Source organism: Sorex fumeus, unplaced genomic scaffold (genome assembly GCF_029834395.1).
Source record: "Sorex fumeus unplaced genomic scaffold, SorFum_2.1 ptg000035l, whole genome shotgun sequence".
NCBI lineage: Eukaryota > Metazoa > Chordata > Mammalia > Eulipotyphla > Soricidae > Sorex > Sorex fumeus.
Genome location: NW_026606092.1, coordinates 9,831,420 through 9,847,767, shown reverse-complemented (window position 1 = coordinate 9,847,767; position 16,348 = coordinate 9,831,420). Strand labels below are relative to the sequence as shown.

Below are 16,348 nucleotides of genomic sequence, written 5' to 3'. Positions count from 1 at the left end.
GAAATCCGAGTCCCGGGTTCGAATACTGGTGGAGTTAACTGACTTGGGAGGGGAAGAAGACAGGCATAGCATTTAGGATTAACAGGAGGAGGCCTACCCCAGCTTTTTTATGGGAGTTTTTTGCCTGTAGGATTGTTTTCCAGCCTTTGACTTTCAGCCTGTGTTTGCTCTGGCTATTGAGATGTGTTTCTTGCAAGGCAGCAGAATGTTGGGTTCAATTTTCTAATCCATCCTGACACTCTGTGTCTTTTAATCAGTGTGTTTAGCCCATTGACATTGAGAGAGATTATTTTTATGGTGTTTTGCCCCATTTTTCTTTAAATTTGGTGTATTTGAGGGGCCTGTCTTGTCTTAAAGTAGCCCAATTAGCTGTTCTAGTAACCATGTTTTGAGCCTATGAACTTCCTGATCTGTTGTTTGTCTGTGAAACTGTGTGTTGTTCCTTCTGTTATGAATGAGAATCTCGCTGGGTAAAGTATTTTTGGCGAGGCATTTATTTCATTGAGTTTTTTTCACTATATACCACGACTGTTTTCAGGCCGTAAGGGTTTCATCAGACAAGTTCTCTGTGAATCTTAAGGATGCTCCTTTAGAGGAAATTTCTTCCTTTAATCTTGCTGCTTTCAGAATTTTGTCTCTATCGAAGCTTTTGGTCATTTGGATCGGGATGTGTCTTGGGGTATTTTTATTCGGATTTCTTCTAGCTAGTACCCTTCAGGCCTCCTGATTGTGGTAACATGTTTTCTTCAGCTCTATGAACGTTGTAGCAATGATGTCTTTGACAGTTTCTTCTTCACCGGGGTTTTCTTCCTGTCCCTCTGGGACTTTAATAATTCTTATGTTATCCTCTTGGCTTCATCACGATCTTCTCTTGCCATCTGTTCCCGAATTGTGAGTCTCTTTTCCATGTTCTGCTCTTTTCTGGAGAGTCTCTGGGCTTCGTCTTTGAGCTCAATGATTCTGTCCTCAGCAGCTGTTACTCTGTTGCTGAGGCCTTCCACTGAGTTTTTCAATTTGCCTACCAGATTTTTCAGGTCTGATATTTCCATTTGTAATTTTGTTTGTATTTTCCTCATTTCTACCTTCAAATCCTCTTATCTTTTATTGGAATTACTTTTGATTGTTTCTTTTAGCTCCCTAAGTATCCTCAGTAGCTCCCTTCTAAATTTCTTGTCAGAGAGGTTGTCTAGCACTTCATTACTGTTGGGGTCTACTGGGCTAGCTTCTTCAATAAGTAAGCCTGGTGGGCTTCTACCTTGCTTTACTATTGTGACCTGTGTGATTTAGCTCTTCACGATCACTGTTGCTATTCAACTTATGATGCAATATTGAGATGGGCTTAATGAATTATTGGCTTAATGAATTATTGGTGGTTAAGCTAACCTAGTGAAAGTTCCATCTAAGAGGGTAACTTATGGTTTATATGGGATATGGAGGGGGAGAATAACTTGACCGCTGCTCTGGGAAGGAGTCCTGCCACCGGGCGGGTACCTGGGTGAGATTAGCAGAGGGTGCCCGGAACGGTTCAGCTTTGGTTGTGTGTGGTGTGCTTCAATTTCTGACCCCCACAGATCAAGAATGAAAACAGGCCACTCTCTGGGGATCTAGGTAGATGGCAACCCCAGGAAGAAGCCCTTCCATGGGGCAGGTACCTGGGTAAAAAGAGCTGCTATTCAAATTTATTAATGAATGTTTCAATCCACTGAAATGGAGTTGGAACACTTTGCTCAATTCTTTCTATCCTTACCAAGAGTGAATTCTAATCCTCACTATTCTCTGTTGCTTATTTGGCCCTTAAGGGGAGGAATATATTTAAAAACTTGGTATAAATACACAATGGAATACTATGCAGCTACGAGGAATGATGTAATCCTGTAATTTGCTGCGACATGGATAGAACTGGAAGATGACATGTTAAATTAAATTAGCCAGGAGAAGAGAAAACACAGAATGATAACTTATATGTGGTACTTAGAGTAATTGGATGAGAAAATGCAATAATTCAAAAAAAAGGGATGAGATATCATCCCTTGGCACCAGAGTATACGAAGAACTAAAGAGATAGAGTGCAGGGGAAGGTTAGAAGAGACAGATAAGATGCAACAGGGTGGAGATCAAGGGCCACCAGATACATTGGTGGTATTAAGGAATAATAGAACTAAATATCCAAACTACAGAGTCAGAGTCATGAGACAAAAACAACACTGAAATCATGAAACACAAACTTTAGTAACCAAAATTAAAACCCCAGCTGGGATCTGGGGTTGGAGTGGGAGTAGAAGAGGAAAACTAGGAACTTTGGTGGAGGGAAGTTGATAATGGCAGTGGAATTGATAATGGAACATTGTATGTCAAAAATCCAGTGAATAATTTTGTAATCATGGGGCATTAAAAGGTAAAGGCCCTCCCGTTGATCGTCGATTTGCTCGAGCGGGCCCAGTAACGTCTCCATTGGAGACTTTGTTGTTACTGTGTCTGGCATATCGAATACTCTCGGTAGCTTGCCGGGCCATGGGGCATTAATAAAATAAAATTTTGGAAAAAAATATTTAGGCAAATAGAGTATTTTCCATGTCAAAAAGTTCACATTCCATCTATTAAAATAGTTTGCCTTCTCTTTTGAGCCATTCTTTTTGCACTCAATTTAGGAATTTTAGCAACTTAACTCTTTTTTTTTCAAAAGAAGGGAATTTACAGAAACAAATAAAGGCATCCAAGAAAAACACACAGTTGACAACATATCATCAGGGTAAGGGACAAGTACTTCCCTGGTAAGATCAGGAACGAGATAAGGATATTCACTTCATCTATGTTGTACTGGGTGCTCTACCTAGGGTAGTGAGGCAAGAAACAAATAAAAGGCATCCAGATTGGAAAGGAAAAAATAAAAACAATCTACTTATAAATAACAAAAAAATTTACATTTAAAATCCCAAGGATTTCTTTCTTTTTTTTAAATGTAGGAGTGCTGCTATTTATTCAGCCACTGACTAGCTGATTAAATTGGGCATGAATTCCACCTTACTTTTTTTATAATTTTATTTATTTTTTCTTATATTTATTTATTGAATCACTGTGGGAAAAGTTATCAAGCTTTCAGGCTTAAGTCTCAGTCATGCAATGATCAAACACCTTTCCCTTCATCAGTACTCATTTTTCACCACCAAGAACCCCAATATACCCCCTCCCGCCCCTCCCAATGCCTGTGAGGCAGATGATTTCCACTCAACTCTTCTCTACATTGATTACATTCATCATTTCAATAAAAGATGCACCATTATTGTTTAGAATTTTCCCCCCCAACAATCAGAATTGCTGAAAAGGCATTGTGAAGTACTTTGTTTTCTATATCTGGTTACGAGAATCATATAATCTCGCGTGGCCACAATAGCAGCCTTGTGATTTTGGATTTCTGCAAAGAGCCAGATAGTTACGAGATTGGTTTCTGTGTGTCTGGTGTTTTGGCTGTGCCAGAGAGCCGCTCGTGGGGGGCAACTCGTGACCTCGGTAGGGTGTGAAGGACATGCCGGTACTGACCCCCTTTCCATGAGACTGCAGTTGCCCCGTCAATGCCAGCTCATACCTGGCTTTTCAATATGCTCTGAGGCTGTGGCCACCTTGCTGCTGGGCGGGAAAAAGGTGGAAGGGAGCAACACCTTTTCCCTCCCGGGGAGTCATGAAGCTATAGTTTAATGCATGGTCCATTCACTTTTCTGCCACAAGCTTCCAGGCTCTGGATTAAGTCCTTTTGCCTCTGGAGCCATGGCAATGCCAGAGAGTCGCTCGTGGGGGGGCAACTCATGACCTTGGTAGGGTGTGAAGGACATGCCAGTACCGCCCCCCTTTCCATGAGATTGCAGTTGCCTGGTCAATGCTGGCTCATACCTGGCTTTTCAATAAGCTCTGAGGTGGTGGTCACCTTGCTGCTGGGAGAGAAAAAGGCTCTCCTTCCCATGAGACTGCCCCCCCTTCCCATGAGACTGCAGTTGTCCCGTCACCGCCGGCTCATTCCTGGCTTTCCAAGAAGCTCTGAGGCAGCAGCCACCTTGTATGCGGTCCAGATGCATTTCTGCCAAAAGTCCCTGGTTTTCGAGATTTGTTTCTGAGTCTCTGGGATCATGGCCGTTAATTAGCTTGATCAGGAGCCAGAGAGGCCATTTGTGGGCAGCGACTCGGGGTCTCGCTGGGATGGGGAGGAAAGGACTGGTTCCACCCCCATCTGGTGAGGCCCCGCATGTCTCATCACTGTAGGCCCAAACCTAACTGTCCAGTAGCCTCTGGAGGATGGTGGTCACTGGGCCGCCAAGGGGAACAGGCCAAGGCAAGAAACCTATTCCCATCTTGATTGGCCCAGAGCCAGTAACCTACTGCAGGAACAGGACGCATTTCTGCCAAAAGCCCTTGGGTTCCAAGATTCATTTCTGAGTCTCTGGGATCATGGCCATTAATTAGTTCGATCAGGAACCAGAGAGGCCATGCCTCCAATTATATAGCTGAACCAGAGGTGGTTTGTGGGTGTGTCTCCCACATACTTAACTTTTGGCCATTTACTTTCTTGGTAAACTTTGCCCCAAGTTTCTGGGGTCTGACCAAAGACACAGCAGCAATTTTGGGGTATCTGAAGGCCTGACGGTGCCATCAGGCTGCTGATGCACTCGCCTCACAGGTACAAATTGACCTGCTGGCGGCATCATATCCCCTGCAATTTAAATCTTAATGAATGGCTTTTGTAATTACATTTAAGTTGAATATGAATTAGCTTTATATAAAGTTTGAGACTAATGCAGTGTTTTAGTGTAAACCAGACATCATCGTTTGTATTTGGCAATTTAATGGTGTTTTTGCTAAATGTTTAAGGTGAAATCACCAATTAGCTTTATACTGAATTTTCTTAGAGTCAACAATTTTCCATTAAGTTTAGCATTGTCAGTGAATCAAGATATGTGAAACTGCTTTTGGTTAGAGAAATATACAATATGATTAATCTATATCAATATACTTACTGGAAATCTAGTAATAAAGCAATCTAAGAAATAGTGAATTATTTATATTCTTTTTTTGTGATAGTATAGAAGTTCTAGAATAGATTAATTTTTGAGTAAAATTTACAAAGTATCATAAACTTAAAAGAATTTCGGGAAAAATTCCTTTTACATCTTATAGAATCTTCTTTTCAAATACTATACTGTAAACTGTTATCTTAATTAGATACTAATGACAGTTACAGTGTTATTAAAATTTACTTCTGTATAAATTTACAATCTTATACATATCTAAGAACTGACAAAATATTTAAAACAGCGTGTTATTGGAGAAATTTTAATGTATTATTCTTTTCAATATACAATTTGATAATATAAATTACTTTCTGACTGAAATGACTATCCAACTTATATTTTTATGCATCCTTTAGATAAGAAATGTTGAAACCAATCAGTGTTTAGACAACATGGGCCGCAAAGAAAATGAAAAAGTGGGTATATTCAACTGCCATGGCATGGGAGGAAATCAGGTAAGCTCCTTTTTAATAAACTTCATATTTGGGAGGATTCTTTTGTGAAAGAATGTAGCAAGACTATTAAGCATTTGATCCAAAAATTAACATTACTGTTTTATTCTAAATATCTTGAGATAACCCTGGATAATTTTAATTGAAAGGGAAACATCTAATGAGCTTATAGTTGAGGATAGTTAATTATTTAAAATCGTCTTATTTTACAATGTCTGAACGGACAAATGAGGATTATATGTAATTCTGTTACTAACTCCGTGTCGGAGCTATAACACAGTGAGTAGGGTGTTTGCCTTGCACGAGGCCAACCTGGGTTAGATTCCTCTGTCCCTCTCAAAGAGCCGGGCAAGCTACTGAGAGTATCCTACCTGCACGGCAAAGCCTGGCAAGCTCCCTGTGGCGTATTCGATATGCCAAAACCAGTAATAAAAAATCTCACAATGGAGACATTACTGGTTCCCACTCTAGCAAATCGATGAACAATGGGAAGACAGTGCTACAGTGCTACTAACTCAATAATATAAAATTATACAAGAGTTAAATACATCCTCATTAGCATTAGTCTAAATTTCTTTGCAAATGTTTGTGTGTGTCAACTTTTTGAGATTCAATAAAAGTTTTAAATGCATGGCTGTTTTATTTTGATTTATCTGTCTAAAGATTTCCTTTGAATAAGGCAGAGCTGAAAATTTAGAAGAAATATTGATGACTGATAAAAAGTATAAGATAAATTTTTATTTGTGATCCAACTCATTTATCAGAGACTCATCAGAATATTACAGGAATTCTCATGTAATTTTTAAGCATTGGAAAGAAGCTTGTCAAAGTTTACCATTAGGCTACTTGACTTTGAACCCTGACAAAGCATCCCTGCTTCCTTGAGTTGAGTAAGTTTGGAACTCATGGGATATTATAACGAAACAGAATTTTAGGAAGCTGATCCTCCGTGAGCAAGTTGTCTATAAAAATTTAGGAGATACACAACAGTGATTTCTTCACCCAATGCAGTAGATTTAATTAAGAAAGCAAATATTCTATCACTCAGCACAGCAGTATGGATTTATCCGTGACAAAACTAAATGAATCGAGTTTCATTAATGACCTTTATGAGTGTTGGTACAACATTTCTGATAAGACCTGTGTGAATCAATGGAGATAATAAGAAAATTTCTTTTTGGGGGTTGGGGGGCGGGGGGCTCACATTCAGCGATGCTCAGGGATTACTCCTGGCTCCGCACTCAGGAATTACTCCTGGCAGTGCTTCGGGGAACATATGGGATGCTGATGATCGAACCCAGGTTGGCCACATGCAGGGAAAACACCCTACCTGCTGTACTCTGGCCCGGGAAGTTTCTTTTTAATTAAAAATAAAAACTTGGAAACAATAAATTTATACTATATTTAGCATTGGAGTTCTACAGACAGTGTACGTGTTTTTGTTTCCTGATTTATCTGTGTGCCTTTTGATTGGTGAATTTAGGACATTAGACATTTAGTGAAAATTTAAAATTTCTAAGAAAGTATTTCCAGGATTGAAGCAATAATACAGTTGGTATTTACCTTGCAAATGTCAGATCCAGATTTGATTCCCAGATTTGATTCATGGACTTGATTTCCAGATTTGATTGTCCCTGATATGGTCTCCTGACCCCCACCAGGAGGACAGAGCCAGGAATAAACACTGAGTTACACTGGGTGTAGCAAAAAAACCCATATTTTCCATATAAATTGCCATGTGTATAGGATTCTGAGTATCACTGTCTTTTGTATCTGTTCATTTTACCCTATACTTTGAGATATACTTGCCTATTTTTATTTTTCTAAGTATATTTGTTTTGATATAACATTTTGATATTTGAGGTTTTTATCTAAAATTCTAAGCTAGCATCTCATTTTAAATTGAAAGCAATTTGGTTTCTTTCTAAATGATAATTTTATTACACATTTTTATGTTCTTTCGTACCATACAGAATCCAAGTGGGTTTTTTTATTTATAGACTAATGTTAAAAAATTTCTTGAAGATTTATTTAATAGTCATGACTATACTTTAAATATCTTTGAGGAAGGGCCTTTTTATCATTATTTCAAGTCTGAAAACCCAGTTGAACATAGTATTCTAGGTTGGGGGTCTTCTTCATTCAATAATTAGTATCGTGCCAATTCCTCATGGCCTAAAGAGTTACTATTGAGAAATCCGCTGATAACCATATTGGGATCGCCTTATATGCAAGTCTTTGTTTGACTCCTACTGTTTTTAAAATTATCTGTTTTATTGTGCCATTTATAATTTTAAGATATTTTTATGAAAAACACCATGATTTATGAAGTTGTTCATTATACAGTTGTTTATTATACATTTAGTGTCCCAACACTACTAGTGTAATCTTCACTCCACCAATATCCACAATTTCCCTCATAATTTCAGCCTGCCCACTTTGGCACATAAAAAAATTACTTTATATTGTTTATTCCAACAATAATTTATTTTTTTAAATTTTTATTAGTGAGGTACATTTGTAGACTTACAAATTTTGTGCTTGGGTTTCAATTATACAATGATCAAATACCCATCCTTCCACCAGTGCCCATTTTCCACCACCATGGATGATATCCCTCCCACCCCCATCCCCCCATCCCTCCCTGCCTCTGTGGCAGGGCATTCACTTTTGTTCTCTCTCTCCTATTGGGTTCCAACAACACTTTAAGAACTGTCAAATAGAATGAACAGAAAATAGTATTTGAGTACTCTTCAGTTGTGGGGGAAAATCCCACACTGACAACCTTGGTGAGTCACATGGTTTATTTGTAGCTGTTGACTCTTCACTATTTTATAATTAGACTTCAATGTAAATTTAAGTTTTTCAGCTTTTATTCAAGTTGATGTCATTAAATATAATTTCATTTGAACATAATTGTTGTCATAGATTTCAAAAATAATACAGATTTATATAAAAAACAACAACAAAAATAATACAGAGGTACTAAGTGCTTTGCTATGTGCCTGGCACTATTGAACCATCACATATTAATATTAACTTATTTCAATCTTCTGGAGTTGTGTGGGGTGGTTTGCTCTCCCCCATGATTGTCTGCGGTGAGAAAAGATTTGTCATTTGTCAAAGTTACTAAGTTATTATGGCGGGGATTTTAGATCCTGAGCTTACACTTGAAATATTTCCTCTATTCAGTTAACGGACTTTGTCTTTTCCCTGAATTTATTACAATATCACTGTTATTCTCCCTAGTGTAAGGGGAGGAAAATGTAGAGAAGTGAAGCTTCTTACTGAGAGTCACTTTAGTAATAGTTTCTGCTCACAGAGCTGACCCTAATAGTTAGTGATATAGGTGAGACTCAGATTATCGGAGGCAGATGAGAGCTGGGCTCCCTGCCTTTAAATAGTCTGAGCATTGAGCAGTGACTGGTTTGACTTTGGTTAATTTTTGCCACCTGTATATTTAACCTGTGTGATGTTTCCATCAGCTTTGTGGTTTTAAAAAACTTTAGCCAAACAATTCACAAGAAATTGTGTATTTTTAAAGATTATAAGGGGGTTGGAGAGATACTATAGCAAGGAGGGAAATTGCTTTGCATATAGTTGACCTTGGCAGAATCCCCAGCATGCCATTGGGTACCCCAAGTACTGCCAGAAATGATCCCTGAGCACAGAGCCAGGAGTGTTCCCTGATCAGCACTGCTGAGTGTGATCCCAAAACAAAACAAAAGAAAGTGAAGATAACAAGAAACCAGAATTCTACTCTTTAGAGCATTGTATTTGCTTTAACAACTCTATGGAAAGTTCCATGTCTCACTCTGTTTCCATTGTTGGCTTGATTAATTTTTTATTTTACTTTCCCCTTACACGTTATCGAAACACTGTGGTTTACAAGGTTGTCCATGACAATTTGTTCAGATATTCAATATATCAACACCAGTTCTACCACCATTGCATCTTCTCACCACCAATTTTCCCAACCACCTTTTAAACCTGCCCCTATAGCAGGTCCTCAATAATTTATTTTATATTGCTTCTTATAATTTCCTAAAAGAATGATCAAAAAAATTTCCTCAGAAGAAAGTTAGTTAAGATTGTGAATCTCACCACCAAGTTAATAAGCCCTTGTAAAAGAGATTACTAGGATGTTCTTACGGGTTGTATCTTCTATGTTGACATTTTGTTAATCAAGATTGGATGCCTATATTACATCCCATTCAATCTGGTGTGTTACTCCTGGTTTATCAGTGTTGTAAGGTTTGAGTCTGGCTTCATGCTCCAGAAAGTTCAAATTATTAACAAGGTGATAGAGCTAGAGTTATATTTTTAAGTGGGTGGTGTTTTATAGCATTTGCGTGGATACCAGGGTTTTGAGAAGTACAGAGAGAGTGAGGGAGGTAGCCCATCCCCCATCCCCAACTCCGTGAAAATTTGGAGATATCAGTCACTAAAACCTGCTCACTTAAGTCTTTTAACAGGTTAATCTCTGCATGAAATTATTGGACATTGCAAGCAGTAGATTCTGGCCAGGAACATGACAGCATTGCGGAGTGTGGAGGTTTTCGGTTACTAGGAGCTCTGTTGGAGCTGGTAATGGGCTCACCTGCCCCCTCTCCAGGGTACCCTGGACAACTCAGTCTTATCCAGGGTTTGGCAGAATCTCTGCTACTTGATATCTCTCAGGATTTATTTCTGAGTCTCTGGATCATGGCCGGGAAAAAAAACTTACATGGTTCGGGATTTAGTTCATAAGTGTGATTGCTAAGGCTTCATGAAGTACAGGGAGATGAGGGAAGGTAGCCCATCCATGACTCAGTAAAAGTCTGGAAGATTTTAGTAGATTGTGTCATTTAAAAATGCTTATTTTTAATTAGTGTTGTTCTTTTAATATAAATATATGTTTATATGCATATAGCCCCCATATATATGTGTGATATATATATATATACACTTACAATAGAATTCACAGGGTTCTATTTTTATATGATTATGTAGAATTTCTCTTTTTAATTTTTAAAGAAATATTCATACTTTATTCCATAGAGGTCTTTATACTTTATTCTGTAGTACAATTTACACTTCTGTCAACAGTGTTTGAAAGTTTCATTATTTTTATACTCCTATCAGTATTTGTTATTTCTGACATTTTTGATATATGACATCATTCATACCCCCATCAATAATTGTTGTTTCTGAATTTTTTGATATAAGACATTCTCATAGGTGTGAGTTGATATCTCTTATTTCTCTCAAAATTAGTGATAATAAGAATTTCTTTTATGTGTCTATTTGGCATCTGTATATCTTTATCAGGAGTTTCTATTTGGGTTTTCTCCACATTTTTAATAGGATTATTTGTATGCTGTTGCTGTTATTGCGTTGTTGAATTTTGTGAGGTTTTGGGATGAGAGTCTGTATAAAACAGGACAGGGCACAAACCAAGGGTTTACAATTGTCCTTTAAAGAACAACTAAACTTATATCCAACATATCAAAGTCTGGAAATGCTATTGTTTGCAGGGTTGTGGTGAGTAAGAAGTCCTCATACACTATTGGTGGAATGTCATCTGGTTCATCCTCCATGGAAAACAATATGGAGATCTATCAATAAAAACCTATCTATAACAATGCTCCCTGTTAATATTTCTATTAAAATATGTGAACATTCCCTTTTCCTTTAGGGTGTTGTGGTTTGCAATAGAGGTATTGAGTGGTCATCGTGTTCAGTCTATAGTCTACTTTCAGCACGCATCTCTCATCCAGAGTGAATCCTCCAAACATCCTTTACTTCCCTTCTCTATCTGAGCTGCTTTTTCCCCCCACCATGTGCTGCCTTGCATGCGGCCCCATTCCATATAGTCCCTCAAGCAACCAGAAATAACTCCTGAGAACCACCAGATGTGACCCGAAAAGTCAAATAAATGAATAAACAAACAATTAAAAAAAAGAATGCAGCTTAATGAAATAGAGATGTGACAAAAAAGGGAAACAACCTAAGGAAATGACTATACACAATAATAGCACATACATTACAATAGCACTGTATAGTACTGTCCTCCCATTGTTCACTGATTTGCTCGAGTGGGCACCAGTAATGACATCTCCATTGTAAGACTTGTTACTGTTTTTGGCATACATTCTAATAGTCATTTAAAATATTGGTTGTTGGTGACTTGCTAATATAATAATTAATAATAAAATGCTAAAATAATTTAAAAATATGTGAACATTTTTCTATGTATGATATATATAATATCTATATTTTTATACAAATTATGTATGCATTTGAAACATATAGTGTATTTGAAACATAAGAAATCTATCTGGAATATAAATTAATTATATGATGATTAGGATTTTTTTTAAATGTTATATTTTTTGGAAGCTACACCCTGTGCTGCTCAGGGCTCACTCCTGGCTCTGTGCTCAAGAAGTGCTCAAGGATCTGTATATAGTACCAGGATTCAAACTCAGACTTTGCACATGCAAGAAAGTTTCTTGTGCACTGTATTATCTCTCTGGCCCAGAAGAATGAGTTTAATAGGAAATTTTACTTTATCCCACACTTTTGAAATATTCATTACTTTCATAATTTAAAAAAATGTGGAAATCAAACTATTAAGAATAAAAGATATCTTTTATAGCGTGAGTCTAACTTGATTAATTGCTTAGCTTATGGCAAGTTACTTAATTTTCTAAGTTTTGTTATTATACAATCCATAAAATCATAATTTTTCCTTAATTTTTTCTCAGTGATAAACAAAATATACAACAGTGGCTTATAATAATTACTTAGTGCATTTAATTCTGTTGCCATTAATCATTCTCTGTAACTCAGCTGTCATTCATTTATGCTCCAAATTTTTAGCATTTCACTTCTAAAGACAAAAATATTGAATGTTCTTTCACTGAATACTGCTCATGGCAAGAGTGCAAACTTATTATGATTGTTAAGGATATTAAGAAGGAAATTGCTTCTCTTGTTGTTCTAAGATATATAAATTTTAAAAAACTGAATAATCACATGACAACCTATTACAATTTATTTTTCATTATTTTAAGGTAATTAACATTAAGAATATGTTACATTTCTGAATTCTTTTTAAAATATGATTTTAGGATTTCATTCTCAGAGCTACCTCACTGTTTTTAATGCTACTCTTTCATGTTACCATGGAAACTGAATCTATTTTTATGGTTGGTTATTTAGTTTTGAGTTTTTTAAGTATCCCCAACATATAAAAATGTTCTAATTTGGCTCCCTTGTTTTTACACAAAATTCACAGTAAATAGTAATATTGTTTTTAATCTCCTAAAAAAAGTTTCTTGACATTTGTGGACATTTATACCTTAGCCATTTATTTTTGCACAGGATATTGGCAGGTTTCATGTGTTGGTTTAAATTCTAAGAGATATCAGAAAGAAACTTACCTTTCCCTTTTGTCTGTTGAAAAAATAGTTTTTAAACACTCAGACATTCAGCATATTCTTTTCTCTTTATCTCTAGCAACAGGTATAGGGATTGAGATATGCTAGTCACCTACTATGCTGAAGTCAAGGAAATGCCTGAAAGAATAGAAAGATTTTTGTGATGAGAATACTGTGAAAATAATACAGCTAGTGGATGACTACTGTTTAATTCAACATTTGGTATATATGCATATATGGGCAGGAGAGTGGGGGTTGGGCCACATCAAGCAATGCTCCTGTCACTCCTGACGCTGAGCTCAGGAATTACTCCTGGCAGACTTAGTCTGAGCTGCCAAGGATGGAACCCTAGTAGCTCAGATGCAAACGCCTTACCCTCTGTTCTATTCAGTGAAAGAACATTTTATATATTTGTCTTTAGAAATAAAATGATAAAAATTTGGAGCATAAATGAATGAAAACTGAGTTACAGGGAATGATTAATGGCAACAGAATTATATTGCTCTAGCCGCTCAACATTTGATTATCTTGATGTGTTCTTTAAAACACCTTAGCAGTGGGATCAGAGCAATAGTGCAATGGGTGGGTCACTTGCCTTGCACACTGCTGACCTGTGTTCAGTCGCAACCCATAAGGTCCTTTGAGCCTGCCATGCGTAATTCCTCAGTGCAGAGCTAAGTAGCACCACCGGTGTGGCCCAAGAAATGTAAAATAATATAATTCATTAAAAATACCACAAAAAGTAAATAAAATAAAAACTTTAGTAGTAATGTTTTCTTCTGTTTTAAAGAATAATAACAAATATAGGATCTATTTATAATTCAGTCTCAAAATGCTTTTCTTTCATTAGTAATATTACAATAATCATTAAGTATCTAAAGAAAGAAAGTGAAATAATTTGATCAGAATTTGAATATAAAATTTTTGCAAGTGAAATAAGGAAATTTCTTTAGTGGTAGTAAGTGTGTTGTGAGAAGATTGGATTGTGACAGTAATTCCTAGAAGCAGCTCCATGTCCTTTATAATACTAATGACTCATTTCTTTATTCACCCCAGCCTCTCCTGAGATCTGGAATTTGCTGTGGATTATTGTCAATTGTTAATTATTGTCAATCTCTACCTGCATCCAACAACAGCTGTATTCAAAGTGGTCACTATTTCACTTTCCTTTCACTCTGTCACCCAAAAATGATACTCAGAGCAGAAAATTTACTTCTGAAGATTTATGGGCCATAAGTTCTGGTATCTCTATTGAAAAACGTCTGTTGACACCTTCCTCTAGAGTTTTTATAACAAGTGACCCAAACTTTGTCCTAGTCTTTATCTTCTTTTACCTAGGTTTAAAACCTGTTTCTATGATTACACCATTTATGATATATCAGAATGAAAGTCTCCAGCAATTCACCACAATAAAAAAAAATGCAAAATCCTTCATTATGTACAGAGCCTCTTATAATTCAGCATATCTGGCTTTTCACTTTAGTTTCCTTTGGTGGTTTTTTTACTATTGATAGTTTTATAATTTACCATTCTCTGTTTATTTTGTTGTGTTTCCATTTCTCTAAAGTTCTTTTAAAGTTCTCTATTGGCCACATATTGCTCCAGTCACTAACTTAAGACATACTCACTATTTTAAAATCCAAATAACTTAGCGTCTTTTCTACTATTAAACAACAACATCTTATTTTGAACAGAACACACTTTAACTGACAAATTTAATTTAACTATCTCCTTATTAACAATATAATCTCTGAATTTTCATTGTTATAGGCTCATTTCATTGTTATATCAGGCTCATAAATGTCATTGTAGCTAAAATTTGGAGAATATCCATATTCAATTCTTTAGAAAATATATCTAGAAGTAAATTTGCCAGATCAAAGATTATGCAAGATCATACAGTGTAAATATATAATGATTAATTCACTTGATCACTTGACATACCGTTATTCAGCGATTTGCTCGAGCGGGCACCATTAATGTCTCCATTTGTCCTTCCGTGTCCTAGTGTAGCCCAATGGCATCTGCTCATTCTAGGAACATGAAGAGCCTCAAACCAATCGTTCAGGGTCTTGACGAAGAAGTCTGACCATCTCGTAGGTGGGCAGCCATGCGATCTTATGATGTTCCATGGAATCCAGTCAGTAATGGCTCTAGTCCAGCGGTAGTCTCCAAATCTCATTAGGTGTCCAGCCTATCTGATTTTCAATGCCTTGGCAAATGATACAGTATCTCTGATTCTTGATCGTTAACAAAGTTTGGAACTCCAGATTCTTTCTCTCCTTTGAGTGAAGCTCAAAGTGATACTCCAAGCATAGCTCTTTCAATTCCTCTTTGGGAGACCCGAATAGCATTCTCAACTGTTTCCGTAGAGCCCAGGTCTCTGAGGTGTATGTTAATGCAGGAAGGACAGTGGAATCGAAGAGATGTGCCTAGAGCCGGATGTTCTTCGTCCTCTTAGCTATTTCTTTAACATTCTTGAAGGAATTCCAAGCCACTCTCTTCTTTCTGCGCAACTCAGGTGCCAGATCATTTGTCATGTTGACTTCTTGGCATAGATACACATAACTGTTGCATTCAGAGATATTCGTTCCATTGAGAACAAACGGAACATCAGGAATGAGACCATTTCTCATAAACATTGTCTTCATGAGATTCAGCTGTAGTCTGACCTTTCCACACTCATGGTCAGAGTCAGCCAGCATTTGTGCTGCATAGCTAAGAAGGCCTTTGATTCTCTTGAGACTGAAGCAGTCATCAAAGCCCTAGCCAAACAGGGTGTTCACACTCAATACATCAGGATCCTACGTGAGCTGTATTATGGATTCACTACCAGAATTTCACCAATCTACAAGGAAGTGATCATTCATGTCAAGAGAGAGGTTCGGCAGGGTGATACCATTTCACCAAAACTCTTCAGTGCCACCCTCAAGAATGTCATGCAATGACTAGAATGGGAAGCAGTGGGAGTGAAAATAGTCGGTCGACAACTATACCACCTCTGCTTTGCTGATGACATCATTCTAATAACACCAAACATTAGCCAAGCAGCACAAATGATTAATTATCCCTTTAAATGTCAAATTAAATAGCCAATATAGGAATATATTGGAATATATTAGCCAATATTGGAAATATAGCGATATTTTAGGAATATAGGAAACAAGCACTAACAGTTATTATACATTGTCTTCTTTGGTTGTTACAATAGTCTATAAACAACACAGTGTTACTACGATCATTTTACTCATGAGTTTAATGGTAGCCTTGAGAGATTAGTAACATCATTGAGATGCAAAGCTAATTTTCACCTAGTTGATGAAATTGTTGATTGCACACCAAGTTTATATTCACTGCATTTGTACTGATTCCTAGTTACACTCCTCCAGGACTTGGATTAGAGAGGTATATTAGA

The 16,348-nt window shown here is 36.9% G+C and overlaps 1 protein-coding gene across 1 annotated transcript in view; it reads left to right on the top strand.

Moving 5' to 3' along the window:
• The window catches only part of GALNT13 (polypeptide N-acetylgalactosaminyltransferase 13), a 687,813-nt gene that overhangs the window by 625,837 nt on the left and 45,628 nt on the right, over nucleotides 1–16,348 (top strand). Inside the window, 1 exon segment of the mRNA XM_056117614.1 lies at nucleotides 5,414–5,512. Coding sequence (XP_055973589.1) covers nucleotides 5,414–5,512 — 99 coding nt within the window.